We start from the raw sequence: 13,255 nt of genomic DNA, 5'->3' as shown, positions 1-13,255 counted from the left end.
GCTGCATAACTGCCTTTTTAAGTCTTAATTTAAATAACCTTTGATCTGCAAATCATTGGCTTAAGTGACACTTTTTAGCCTCAGAATCCCTCCTATTCAAAAACTGTTTGACCAATTAACTCCAAAATTTGAAGGTGTAACTTACTTTACTGGGCATAAGCTTCTGTGTAAACCTAGATGGTCTACAGATTGCCTTTTGTTCTTGTTGACACAGGGCCTAAACTACAGACTGCCCCTGTTCAAAAGCCAATTAACACAAAAGATGGCCACCCACTGCCAAAATTACTTTGCTCTGTTTTAGAAACAGCTATACCGATTTAATTAAGTCTAAGTATAAGATTCCATCAATATCACAACCTGATTTTAATTTGCACCTAATTTACAACTAATATTTGGCTTTATTACATTATTTTAGCACTGCTGATTTTCTTGATGCATCATAGCTTTTGCTTTTGTGGAGACAATTATGCATTAATAAATCTTTTAAGTAGTTTTAAATCTCTTCACAGTTGTTGCATCTCTAACAGATTGGGGCAATAAATACTGCATGGGAAGCTGCACAAGAGAAGGCTCCACATTGTGGAGAGTGTGGCCTTTAGTAAAATAAGAGCACCTGAATCAGCAGGCAAAGCACTGACCCTTAACACTGGGGCACAAGGTTTCTCCCCTCAATCAAGGGCTTAATTTCAGCACCATCAATGACACTGAAATGGCAATCTTCCTTTTGCTGTTATTGGAAGCCAAAAAGCTTCATATTGTAATTTAAAAAAATACATGTTGCATCCACATCTTAATATCAGACAGGTAAAGTTCAGGAACCTCAGTGGTAATATTTCATTTAGTTTGCAAGCAACTTTTAGTGTCAGTATAGCGGTGAAATTCAAGCCCCGAGTGATGAATAATATACACATGAATTCATGTTATTTTGCTTTATTATACTATTTCACAACAAAGGAGCTGGCTTGGAAGCCTTCAATACTGTGTAAAGTTTTCTAGTTGACTATTATTTATTAAGCAAGACTGAGTAATTAGAATCTTTGAGACAAAACACTAATACGAAATTCTGAACGTCCTATAGTTAAAAATAACAGATCAAAGAATAAAGCAATAGAATACAATGTGCCTAGAAAACAATGTAGTAATTCCATAGTCACTTAACAGTAAGCAACTACTGTTGATTTACACTAATGGGAGATACACCAAAGCAAGCCAGACATAGCCTACAGGCAGAGAGGGGGAGTAAAGTTTATCAGGTAGCACGTGAGGAAAAGGACAACAGGAAAGCACAGGATATTATTAATCATCACAAAAGCCAAACTTGGAAATACATTTACAGTATATAATATGAAGTAGTATTTGGTTACATTACTTTAACTTTAAGACTCCCTGACTTCTTATAGTACATGAGGCCAATATGTTCATTTTTCCTTCTAACTACAGACACATAAAACTCTCCTTGCTTCTGCAGGTGTAAATGCACCACTAATCTAATTTAATGAGTCATGCATTTTTACATCGTGACTGAAATCAGTATGTAAAGGATAATTGTAAATTCCCTTAACATCTTATTTCTTTTTGAAATACAGTATAAATTAAATATGCCAAGATTGTATAACCCAGGCATCTAAGAAAGTAATTAAGATTTGCATTTTTATTGATTAGTTTAGCCATGACGTGAGACTAGATCAATCACATTTTTCTTAGAAATACTGCTTTTGACTGCCTTTTTTCAATTTTTTATAGGCCCATTTATTTTTCTTCTTTTTTTTCCCCTGTTTTTATCATCATATGATCATATGCTACCCCACTATTAAACTGTCAAGGGTGTTTCACTTTACTAAAAAAAATAAAAATAATCTTAATTTTTGTGATTCTAACTGCAAAGCTGGCTGTACAATTGGTAATTAAATCACAAACACATTATGTTTTGTCCCACTGATTACACATTTTTGCATAAGAGACAAAAATGATATCCTTTTTTAAATTACATGGAATTAGATTTACTTCCTCTATACTTTAACATAAACCAATTCCCATGTGATACACCAAAATTAGATTCGAATTCTAAAATGAGAATCAGGTGTTTCTAATTAGAGAATTACTTTGATATCCTTTCAAAGATGTCTTCTCTGTAGGAGTTTGTCCTTTGAATTTTAAAAAGAAATAATTGTTGTTTTTGTATTTTGAAAAAAATCCATTCTATTCCAGTTTTTCATTTCAATAGCAGTGTTTTACTGAACTTGCACGAGCTTGAATAAAAAATATTACAACATTATTTTATAATACAGCTGCTATAACTTTGATATGCTCAACCAGGAAAGCTCAGGTTTATGAGAAGTCTGTGAGAAGTATCCTATAGGAAATGAGCCAATTGTTTTAATAATAATAATAATAATAATAATAATAATAATAATAATAATAATAATAATAACTGCTTACATTTATATAGCGCTTTTCTTGACACTCCAATCAAAGCGCTTTACAGGTAATGGGGACTCCCCTCCACCACCACCAATGTGCAGCATCCACCTGGATTATGCGACGGCAGCCATAGTGCTCCAGAATACTCACCACACATCAGCTATCAGCAGGGAGGAGAGCAGAGTAATGAAGCCAATTCATAGATGGGGATGCCATGATTGGCAAGAGCCAATGGGAAATTTGGCCAGGATGCCGGGGTTACACCCCTGCTCTTTTCGAGAAACATCCTGGGATTTTTAATGACCACAGAGAGTCGGGACCTCGGTTTTACATCTCATCCGAAGGACGGTGCCCGTTTAGTATAGTGTCCCCATCACTATACTGGGGCATTAGGACTCAGGTGGACTGCAGGGTGAGCGCCCCTGCTGGCCCCACTAACACCTCTTCCAGCAGCAACCTTAGATTTTCCCAGGAGGTCTCTCATCCAGGTACTGACCAGGCTCACACCTGCTGAGCTTCAGTGGGTTGCCAGTTGAGCTGCAGGGTGATATGGCTTCTGCCGATGACAGCCAGGGCTTCACATAATTTTTACCAAAGGGATTTCAGTTGCTATCAGCATAAATTCTATGGTATGCACCAAACTGATTCTGAAATGATTTATAGCAGCAAAAGAGCAGAACTGCATTTCTAAGAATAGGTCTAAACAGTTTCTACAGAAAGTATTGCAGTTCATGGCTGCACTAACCACACAACATAAGATGAGTTCAGGTGGATAGCTGCGTCAGCATGCCTAGTCTGCAGAGGAACAAGTAATAGGTTTATTCCATGCTGAAAAGAGAAGAGAGGGAACACAACGTTTCGGCTGTGAAACCTTCTTCAGGTGTGCCTGAAGAAGTCACACCAAACAAGCTCCTTTGTTGTGAACTAGTATAATAAAGCAAAATTACATTAAATTCATGTGTATATTATTATATTACTGCTATACTGACACTATAAGTTGCTTGCAAAGTAAATCACTCCTGAAGAAGACTTCACAGCCGAAACGTTGTGTTTTCTCTCTGCTCTTTTCAGCATGGAATAAACCTATTACTTGTTCCTATAATAAGACTATTTAAACATGGGACTGGGGGACAGGGGGCTCAAACAAAGGACAAACAGCTGTAAGAAATTTGGCTCAGGTTGAAAAAGACATCAGTCAGTCGGAGTTAGAAGAGAGCAATGCAAGACTGGAGAGCTGAAAACTAAACGACTGAAGGTAATGTGTAAATACCAAAACATGAGATTGGTAATAAGGAATATTCAGCAACAAGTTGTAACAACCAATTCTGATACTTAGAGGGTAAGCAAATCTGGTTAACAGAGTGATGGAGATTAATTTAATATTATTAACAAAAGGTCGTAGGGAAGCAATGTATATAAAAAATAAAGAATAAAGGCAAACAAACAATACAAAAACTTCTGGCATTTTCTGGCATCACTTGTCACTTGAATGTGCTAAATCCAGTTGCAAGGAAAACAAATTCTTCCCACTATCATGCTGCATGTCCTTACCAGTTTTCAAAACCAGACTATAACATTATTACTCCTGACACTGTACACTTTCCTAACCTGTCAACCTCAGACAATACCAAGCTTATGAAATATTTCAGTTAGAATTAATCTGTACAAGTGTTGAAAGAAATTACTGGAATTTGAGATGTTATCGAATACATGGACTTTGTAACCCTTCCATATAAGTGTCATGTCTGTCAATAGTGAGCGCATGTTTTTGCTATATTAAATCAGAAAGAGAACCAGTGGAAAATCAGACAAATGATATAATGAAAATTCAGCTTAAGGCCAAATAATTTTTGTTACATGGTGTCTGATATATCATTCCCAGTTCTGAAACACAGAGTGCAAAAAATACTGTAATTTTCCTCATTACCTACATCATCCAACCTTTTCAACAATGAATATTCACCCATCAATTTTCCAACCACTTCATCCAATTCAGGGTTGTGGAGGAGCCAGAGCCTATTCTGGCAAGCAACGGGGGCAAGGCGGGATATAACCTGGCCAGTCCATCACAGGACACAGACAGATATACTCACATTAGGGCCAATTTTCTGAGAAGCCAACAAACCTATCAGTATGTCTTTGGTGTCTTTGAAACCAGAGCACCTAGCAAAAAACCCACGCAAACACAGGAAGAACATACAAACTCCACACAGACAGCACCCCAGGTCCAGGTTTGAACCCAGGGCCCCGGCTCTGCAAGGCAGCAACGCTAACCACCGCACTACCATCCAAGAAAATGTCGAAAAATACTTTCTCTCCTCCGGTGTTTAAAGTTTTGCATTTGCTTTTTTACTTGCATAGAAGCCTTTTAATATACATTTTCATGATTACTTTATAGAAAAGAGTATCATTTTACTCTACAAGGACATAGTTGTTACTTGTACCTACACAACATGCTTTGAAAAGTCATATCATTAAGCAATAATAAGCAGTGTGTTAATTTAGTTGTTAATGTGGTTCTCCATTGATGGTAGTTTTGCTGAAGTGGCCCCCAATTGAAAAAATAATGAAGAGCAGAGATCTAAATAGAACATTTTTAAGCGTGCAATTAGCTTAATAGAGAATATGGCCTATTTTGACTTTCAGAAAACATTTCTCTCATCTGGAATTTCTCCTGCATTAATGGCTGTACTGAAGTTGTCTAGAACACTGTCTGAGCTAAAGGAGGTCCTTCAAGACATAAAGGCTTCTTTATTTTATCTGACATTTTGGCACCAATTAGGGCTTCTTCTGCTTTAAATAATATATAATGCCATTTAGAATTCAGAAGGGTTCATTTTTAAGAGATGTTAATACTGCCCTTTCTATCTCTTTTATTAAAAGATGACAAAGATCCCACACTTTGTGTGGGCTATTGTCCCTGACTCTTTGATTTGCTCTGCCTCCTAGCTACTGTAAAGCCAAGGTGCTGTCAGAATGGCAGTAGGTCTATATGACCAAATTACTACACCACAATCAGACAAGCTTTGTTAAAGGGAGATGAGTATCTGATACTGATAAGTTCAACGTCTCCTATATATTATACATGCAGATACAGATATCGCTTCCCCCTATGCTATTCTTCCATTGAACACTGAGAAGACTTTTGACTTGATCAGGAATAGTAATTTTTATTATAAAACTTTTAATAGTTTTATAATTAATTATTTTTAATTTTTTAGATCATGAATTTTGGTTCAGGTTTCATTAACATGATTAAGTATATATGTCGACCCTTCACTAATGTGGTGAATAGGCAGCAAGTGCTCACAGGTATTTCAAGGTGACAATTGTTTTGGCCCATTTACAACTATCGTTGAAGCTATTAGATTATTATATCAGTCAAAAATGTACTTGTTTCTATTAACAATAAACACTCCATATCATCCGATGCTAAAGATACACTGTTGTATCTACGGTATGGAATGTGGCCCAATTCTATCTTGTGCCTTACAGTAGCTTCTATGTTTTTTTTTATTGATTTTGGTATTATATCAGGGCATAAAATGAATTGGTCCAAGTCTGCATTAGTGCCTTTCCATTTTGGGATGGAGAGAACTAGTTTTTCTGCCACCAAACTCCAAAAATGCAGGACCCTGGTACTGTGATATAATCCTCAGAGCAAGCTGTCAACTTGGCTAACATTTTTTAAAAAAATGTAAATGCTGACTTGAAGAGATGAACGCATTTTCCCAATCCTCTTCTTGCTCACATCTCCACAATAAAACGTAATTTGTTTCCTTGTTGGAAACAGTTTTAGTTCTATGATTCTTATTGTTCCATTTTAAGCATACAGGGATAGACGGCAAACTCTAAATACATATCTACAGTAAAGTGATCCCATGGTACAGTATATGTTCAACCCTGCAGCCAAAGAGGTCCACAAGGTTTTAGCTCTGCCAAGCTCATTTTTTTCCCAGTCCTTTGTTTTCTTAGAACTGCTTCATTTAATTCCGACACTTCTGTATCTTGGCATTCACTTGAACACTGTCTGGTTTCCCTTTAAGACATCTGCAATTAAGGATAGATTTCACTTGTTCCAAGACTTCTAATCTCAAAACAATCTGATAAAACCCTGGCACCTCCTTTTTTCATTTATTTCTCCATTCTACCATGTGAGCCTATAGTGTTTAACAGACCCAATGTTTAATCTGGATTTGGGGGAAAAACAAAGGAATAGGCTTTCTTTATTAATATTTTCATGTTAGAGGTTTCATACAAATATTCAGGAGCTGTTAATATTTGGAATAGGGATTTGAACATTACAGATGAAGAAACTTTCAGGGCCAGTATAAATTTGGCTTCCAAAATCCATATTGTTTAAACAATCTACTCAAACTTTATTGTCCCAGGGACAGAACTGTGGAGGCTTACTGTGCTGTTGCCGACATGGTTAAATAATCTCTGACAGTCTGGTATGGAAACTCAGCCACTCAGGAGACAAAACAGCTGGATAGAGAGGGCCACACTGCTTCAAAAATAATTGGCTGTGACTTACCATCTGCTTCCATATCCACAACATGTTTAAATGGAAAAACCCTGAAGATTATCAGTGAGCACTCTCACCTAGCTTCTCCCCTGTTTGCGCTTCTTCCCATGGGAAGAAGGCTAAAATGTATCAAATCCAGAACAAAGTGGTTCTTGATGAACACCTACCTTGAGAAGATTCGCTTTCTCAACACAACACTGTTATAAAAGTATTTATGGAAGTATTTATTGGCAAATGTGTGGATTCTATCTTCACTGTAATGTAGCATCATGTTGTATTCCGTATATGATAGTTTTATGTGTGTTATTTATTATTTTTCTTTCTCTTCTTGTATTTTTTTTTGTTTCTCTGTTATTTCTGGCACACCACAAAATATTCCTAACAACCCAAAGGTTTAGTTTGGCAATAAAGTTGACTTTCATTGTAGAATACCAATATTGCAGCTATCTAATCTTATTTTAACGTTCTTTATTTTATAAACCATTAATTGTTAAACCCATTAAAAATAAGAAAGCTTTAGGTAAAGTGCAAAATATAAGACTTATCCTCAAACAAAGTTATGTGAAAACAATCTTTCCTATATACAAGTCTTAAAAGCACAAAGAGAGTACTGAGGCAAAATTACTTCAGACTGCAGTGAGGCCATTAAAAGGCTTACTAAAGGGCTTACAAACCTGTGGCACACAAGACCCCTGCACTTGTGAGGTTGCTACAGACTGACAGCAGATACATAGATAATTTACAAAGCAATAGGATAAAGACATAAAACTTAAAACACAATAAATGTATTGCAATCGTAAACCAAATTAATTAATTCTATAGCTGATAAACTGTCTTAAGGTAATTAAATTCCTATTTTAGGTGTATTGATGAAGCATTAAATTAAGCCTAGGTCTTGAATCGGATGCATCTCATATATTTGGGTAATATTAGAGAACACCTAAATGCCCTGAATATCCATATGCAGGTTTGAAATAATACATTCTGTACAAACAAATCAAGAGTTTATTTTTTTAGAATAATTTAATACAACAAAGCAGCTTCTCATATTAAACCAGTACTTGTCAAATCTGCCACAAAGTCTCCAGCTACACATCAGGCATTGAAAAGCTTTCCTCGTTCATTCAATCAACAGTAGAAATCTAACTGAGCATTGTGGGCTGGGTGCTCAGCACACCACATCACTCATGGCAAGTATAATGTTGGCACACAATGACAACCACTGCTACCACTTTGGTTTTACAACAAGAATACAAGAGGCCTCAGACCTTAACATTTAGGGCTGGGTAGACACCCAGCAACCACTTTTTCCCCTGATAAGTGCAAGATAATAGATACAAGGTACAAGTGAATCTGAAGTATTAGACGGGTGTCACTGAGCTGGAGGAAGCAAAATGTGAGAAACAACTATGAGTATATGAGCAGACTCATAACGTTCTTCAACTAGACTGTAGGATAAATATATGTTCTTAAATATATTGCAAAAATTAAATCAAAGAAAGTCATGACAAAATCATACTGTTACATAGACTAATATAGTTACACGTCAGAATATCCAGTTAAATTGTGACCACTGTGTTACAGGAAAAATACTGCTGCACCAGAAAAAGTACAAAGAAGAGCAACCAGACTTATCTTTGGCCTGAAGCAAATGTCATATTCAGACAGCATAATGCAACTGAATAAATTTAGCACAGACGTTTGCTTCGAGTATTCACAATCCGTAAAGGCACCAACCACTCAGTAGACCCCTTCAAGGTAAACAGAATCACAAAGATCCAGGAACGCAATTGGAAAACTGAGGGCCATTTAAGACCAAAAAAACAGGATACAAAGCTTTATGAAGAGGGTTGTGGCAATCTGGAACCAATTTCCAGAACAAGTGGATGTAGCTTATTCCACAGGAAGTCTAAGGACAATGAATCTAATACTGAATTCTAAGAACATAAAGCTACTATGTGGAAGTGCACTTAAAACCAAGAACAGAAGGCTGAAGCAAAAGTACGGAAGTAAGTCACATAGCCATGTTGTTGGAGGTGATACCCTGGCATCTTTAAGGAAACTACTTGATAAGATCCTTGGATCAATTAGTGTCTGGCCAAACGGCCCATTCTCATTTGTAACCATTTTTCTGTTCTTACATAGTGGTAACAAAGTTCTTTTTGGGTGTATCACAAATTGCTGAAGCATCTTGCCTGTTCAGCAATAGGCACTGCCTTACATGTCATCAATCACCACAAAACTCAAGAAGCCAGCTTCTTCTCACCAAATAAGGGAAGAAAACTATAAATGCCAAGATGGGAAGAAACAAATCTTGACTGGACTATCTACAACACACTTGGCAACTACTGAGAGTCATTGTGAAGTTCATCCAACCTCAATGGATGGACTTGGTCAACTTGTTAGCTCTTTTACATAATCATCTTCATTTGTTTGATTAGCTTATAAAACAGTTTGATTAATAGCCATCAGCAACTCTCTCCACCTGTTCTTACCTGCCTATCTGGAATGTGGGCTCTGTGGCATAGACCATGCCGGTGAATCCAGTGTGCTCAGTGATATACGGAAGAGCCATCATGCAATGGTAATTGGAGATAAGGATCACATCAATAGTAGATAGGTCCAGCAACTCTTTCTGTGGTTGAGAAAAAAAGTATAGGCAGTATCACCTATTATGTTTATTTCTATAAGGCAGTCAAATAAGACTCATTTTATACAATGTATTCATGCATAAAGAACATCTTTATTAATTTATTGTTGGAACATTCAAAATATCAATATCAAGGTGGGGACCTGCTATTTACACAAAAATAATAACTGTAATATTTTATTACAAATATTCCTTGGGTTCTACCTTTAAAAATATTTTAGATATTTTTGGGGACATGATTTACCTGAAGCTTACAACTTTTCTTAATGAAAGTAGAGAAATTGTGATATGGAGTTTGGGTTATGCTATAGTACAGGGTAAATTATGAAATGTACAATTAAAAGTTTAAAATATCTGGATTTTATATATTACAAAGGACTAGAATATGACAGGAGAAAAAAAAACTGCAGTTCTGCACCTCAGGGAGGCAGAATTCTGGAAGAGAGTCCACAAACACTCTGCCTGCACATTCCTTCAGCTCCTGAAAGACAGAGAGGATGGAGGTTATGATGATGCAATTTTCCCAACTCTTCCTATCACTAAATGATACACTAACTTAAACTTTAAGTTAAAGTCCAATATCCAGACTTTAATGTGCATCACTGGTAAGATCTTGTACATAATCAAGTAAGCTAGTTTAACTGTAATTATATGTGATAATTGTTATAAACTCTGAACTCTATGTATTTTCTACCTGATGGTAATAGAAAAACTCCTCTTACTGTTTTAAGGCAATTTTAATAGAAATCAAATCGTGCAGAGATCCAAAACAGTCTTTTTTCATTTTCATTCCAGTTGAGCTCTGATATGTCTAATTTGGCTCAGCTGGATCAATCTTGGATTTTGAAAGTGGTGCTGGGCTGATGTATGTGACAAAGCAGAGAGGGCCATTTATTTAATACACGTTTGAAAACAACAAAATGATTCACTTAATTTTAAACAATTATCATTATAATTGTTTGGCCGGTTTTCATACAAACAATCATAATGTAAATACTTGAGAATACCGATACAAAAACTCAAAAATCATCTTATATAAAACTGGAACACCAATCTATGCAAAAATAAAGCTTCATAAATATAATATTTGTAAGTTGTGTCTTGAGCAGGTCATTTCTACAAACCATTTAACATTATTATTTTGTTTTCTACAACCACTGTGGAGGTGACACTTCATGTGAATTCAACTGTGTGATGTTTATAGGTCTCATTACCTTTTCCAACAGAGTGTTCCCATCCTTCGACACCCAGCCAGGCAGCCTGGACAGTCTTTGACTAGGAGACAGAAATATATTAGGGTTTACAGAGCATTGTAAATTATATAGTTGTATACAACAAACTGTCCCATTGACTTTCCCCCAAAAAACAATGTAACCTCAGCATTAACTTCTCAGTCCAGCTTCATAGGCTTTTCCTGTCTTTTGCTATTTAGAAAAAAGCTACATTTCTGGTGGGTGAAGAAACATGCGGAGGAAGTATTCTGGCTTTAATTTGCTTTTGAACTCTTTCTTCACACAGCTGTACAAGCTGAAACACCAGAATATATAAACTATTAATACAACTATCTGGGCTTCTAAAGCTTTTCTTCTTGCTATAAATAACAAATCTCTTAAGATCAACAAACAATCCATTCATTTAAGGCTCTCTGTTGGAATAAACATCTGATAAATAGGACAGACTAAAATAGAAGACAGTGATGTCTAGTCTTTCAAAAACATGTAAAAGTACAGGTGTGTCCTTATTTTAAATTCTTAAATCTTTAACAAATGTGCTTCACTTCAGAATAATTTCACTGAGAGGTAATACTTACAAATACTTTTTGCAAAATTTAGTAATTCAGACAGAATTACTAAATGATGATGACAAATACAGCATTTACTGTAGTTTAATATAATTAAGTCCTATCATTAACCATTGAGTTGTACCAATCATGGCCTCCTAATAAGCCCCATCTATGGATTGACTTCATTACTCTGTTCTCCTCCCCACTAATAGCAATGTGAGCGTTCTGGCGCACTATGGCTGCCGTCGCATCATCCAGGTGGACACATTGGTGGTGGTGGAGGGGAGTCCCCATTACCTCTAAAGTGCTATGAGAGGAGTGTCCGGAAAAGCACTATATAACTGTAAGATATATAACTGTAAGTTTTATACTGGCATAATGTTGGGATAAATCACAGCTAAAGAGTAATACATTAAAAATAATAGTTAATAAAAATGTTAGAATACAAAATATCAAGCTTTCATGTTTGCATAGTCCACCCTAATTCATCCAATTTAGGGTCACTGGAGTGAGAGCCTACCCTGGCAAGCAACAGGCACAGGGTGGGATAAATGCTGGATGGATCTCCAGTCCACGGCAGGACATACACACTCACACACTAGGGCTAATATTAACATATCAGTATGTCTTTGGACTAGAGCACCCAGGGAAAACCCATGTGAACACGGGGAGAACATTCAAACTCCACGCAGATAGCACCCAAGGAACTAAACCCAACGCCCCAGCACTGCGAGGTAGAAATTCTAATCACTGCACAATAATGCTGCCCTATTTTGTTATGCATTAATTAAATCACAAAAAAAATGTCAGAGAAATTATTATTATGTTCTACCTAATGCAAACTACCCAATCTCTCCTCTTTTTGTAAACCAATTATGTATGTGATTTGTTTATTGATAAATAAAAGAATTACATAACTACAATATTTCCATCGAGTGACTCCAAACCTGAGCTGTAATTAAATTTAAAATACAGCACTAGAGTGCAAATTACAGCTAATGACTAGTGCAATTGAGTGGTAGTGATTACAATTCTAAACATTAACAAGGAACATAAACAATTTTTAAAGGTCTTGTATTTATAACTTTCATTGTCACTGCCATTAAACAGACTTGATTTGTATTATATTACAATAAAGTAACATCAAGATTTGTGAACAAAATCAAGATCTATCATTACTTAACTAAACAAACAAATGTCTTTATGTGAAACCAAAAATTAGATACAGCTCATTTTACTTGAAACTAACAAAACTATGAGTTTTGACAATGAATGTTGGCCATTTCTTTTAGATTGTTTTTTTCTATACTTCTAACCAAATCTTTGTTCATTCAAGCTCCAGGTTTTTAAAATGTTGATTTCCAAATAAGCATTATAATTATTTTACAAATGCTGACTGTTTTATTTTTTCTCCACTATTTGGATGTCCAGTTGTTTGCGAGGAATTGTAAAGTCTACAAATAAAAAAAACAACTAGATCGCACGCTCCAACAAATCTTCAGGGTCTTTGTTTAGAGTGGTTTGATTTATATAAATATCGCCATAGGAGAAGTGGGCTTTTCAGCCAACCATCAGATCACATTTTATCCTCTCAATCTAACAGCTTTGTAAAATATCTTGGCTTTCCTGAAGAAATCCAACCCTCTTTACTTATTCTCCACAAACAATTCACAAAGGAAAAAGGGAGAACATGCTAGGTCAACTTTATATTTAAAAGATAACACTCACTCAATTTTGAGGATGTTTCTGGGAAATTAAAATTACATAGAACAAGAAGAATATGCCAAATTCCTTTGTAAAACATCACAACATCATCACTTTCAATAGTTGCCCGTCCAATTCAGGGTCACAGTGGCCCTTCCAGAGCCTATCC

The 13,255-nt window shown here is 35.9% G+C and overlaps 1 protein-coding gene across 1 annotated transcript in view; it reads right to left on the bottom strand.

Annotated features, from left to right (window-relative positions):
* ints9 (integrator complex subunit 9) overlaps window positions 1-13,255 on the bottom strand; it is a 34,051-nt gene that overhangs the window by 19,270 nt on the left and 1,526 nt on the right. Inside the window, exons 3-5 of the mRNA XM_006625699.3 lie at window positions 10,814-10,874; window positions 10,018-10,080; window positions 9,445-9,584 (exon numbers count right to left, since the gene is read on the bottom strand). Of these exons, the coding sequence (XP_006625762.1) occupies window positions 9,445-9,584; window positions 10,018-10,080; window positions 10,814-10,874 (264 nt within the window). The remainder of the gene's footprint in view (window positions 1-9,444; window positions 9,585-10,017; window positions 10,081-10,813; window positions 10,875-13,255) is intronic.

The sequence above is a fragment of the Lepisosteus oculatus genome, chromosome 2 (assembly GCF_040954835.1).
Source record: "Lepisosteus oculatus isolate fLepOcu1 chromosome 2, fLepOcu1.hap2, whole genome shotgun sequence".
NCBI lineage: Eukaryota > Metazoa > Chordata > Actinopteri > Semionotiformes > Lepisosteidae > Lepisosteus > Lepisosteus oculatus.
The sequence above is the reverse complement of the archived record's forward strand: the minus strand, read 5'-3'. Positions and strand labels throughout refer to the sequence as shown.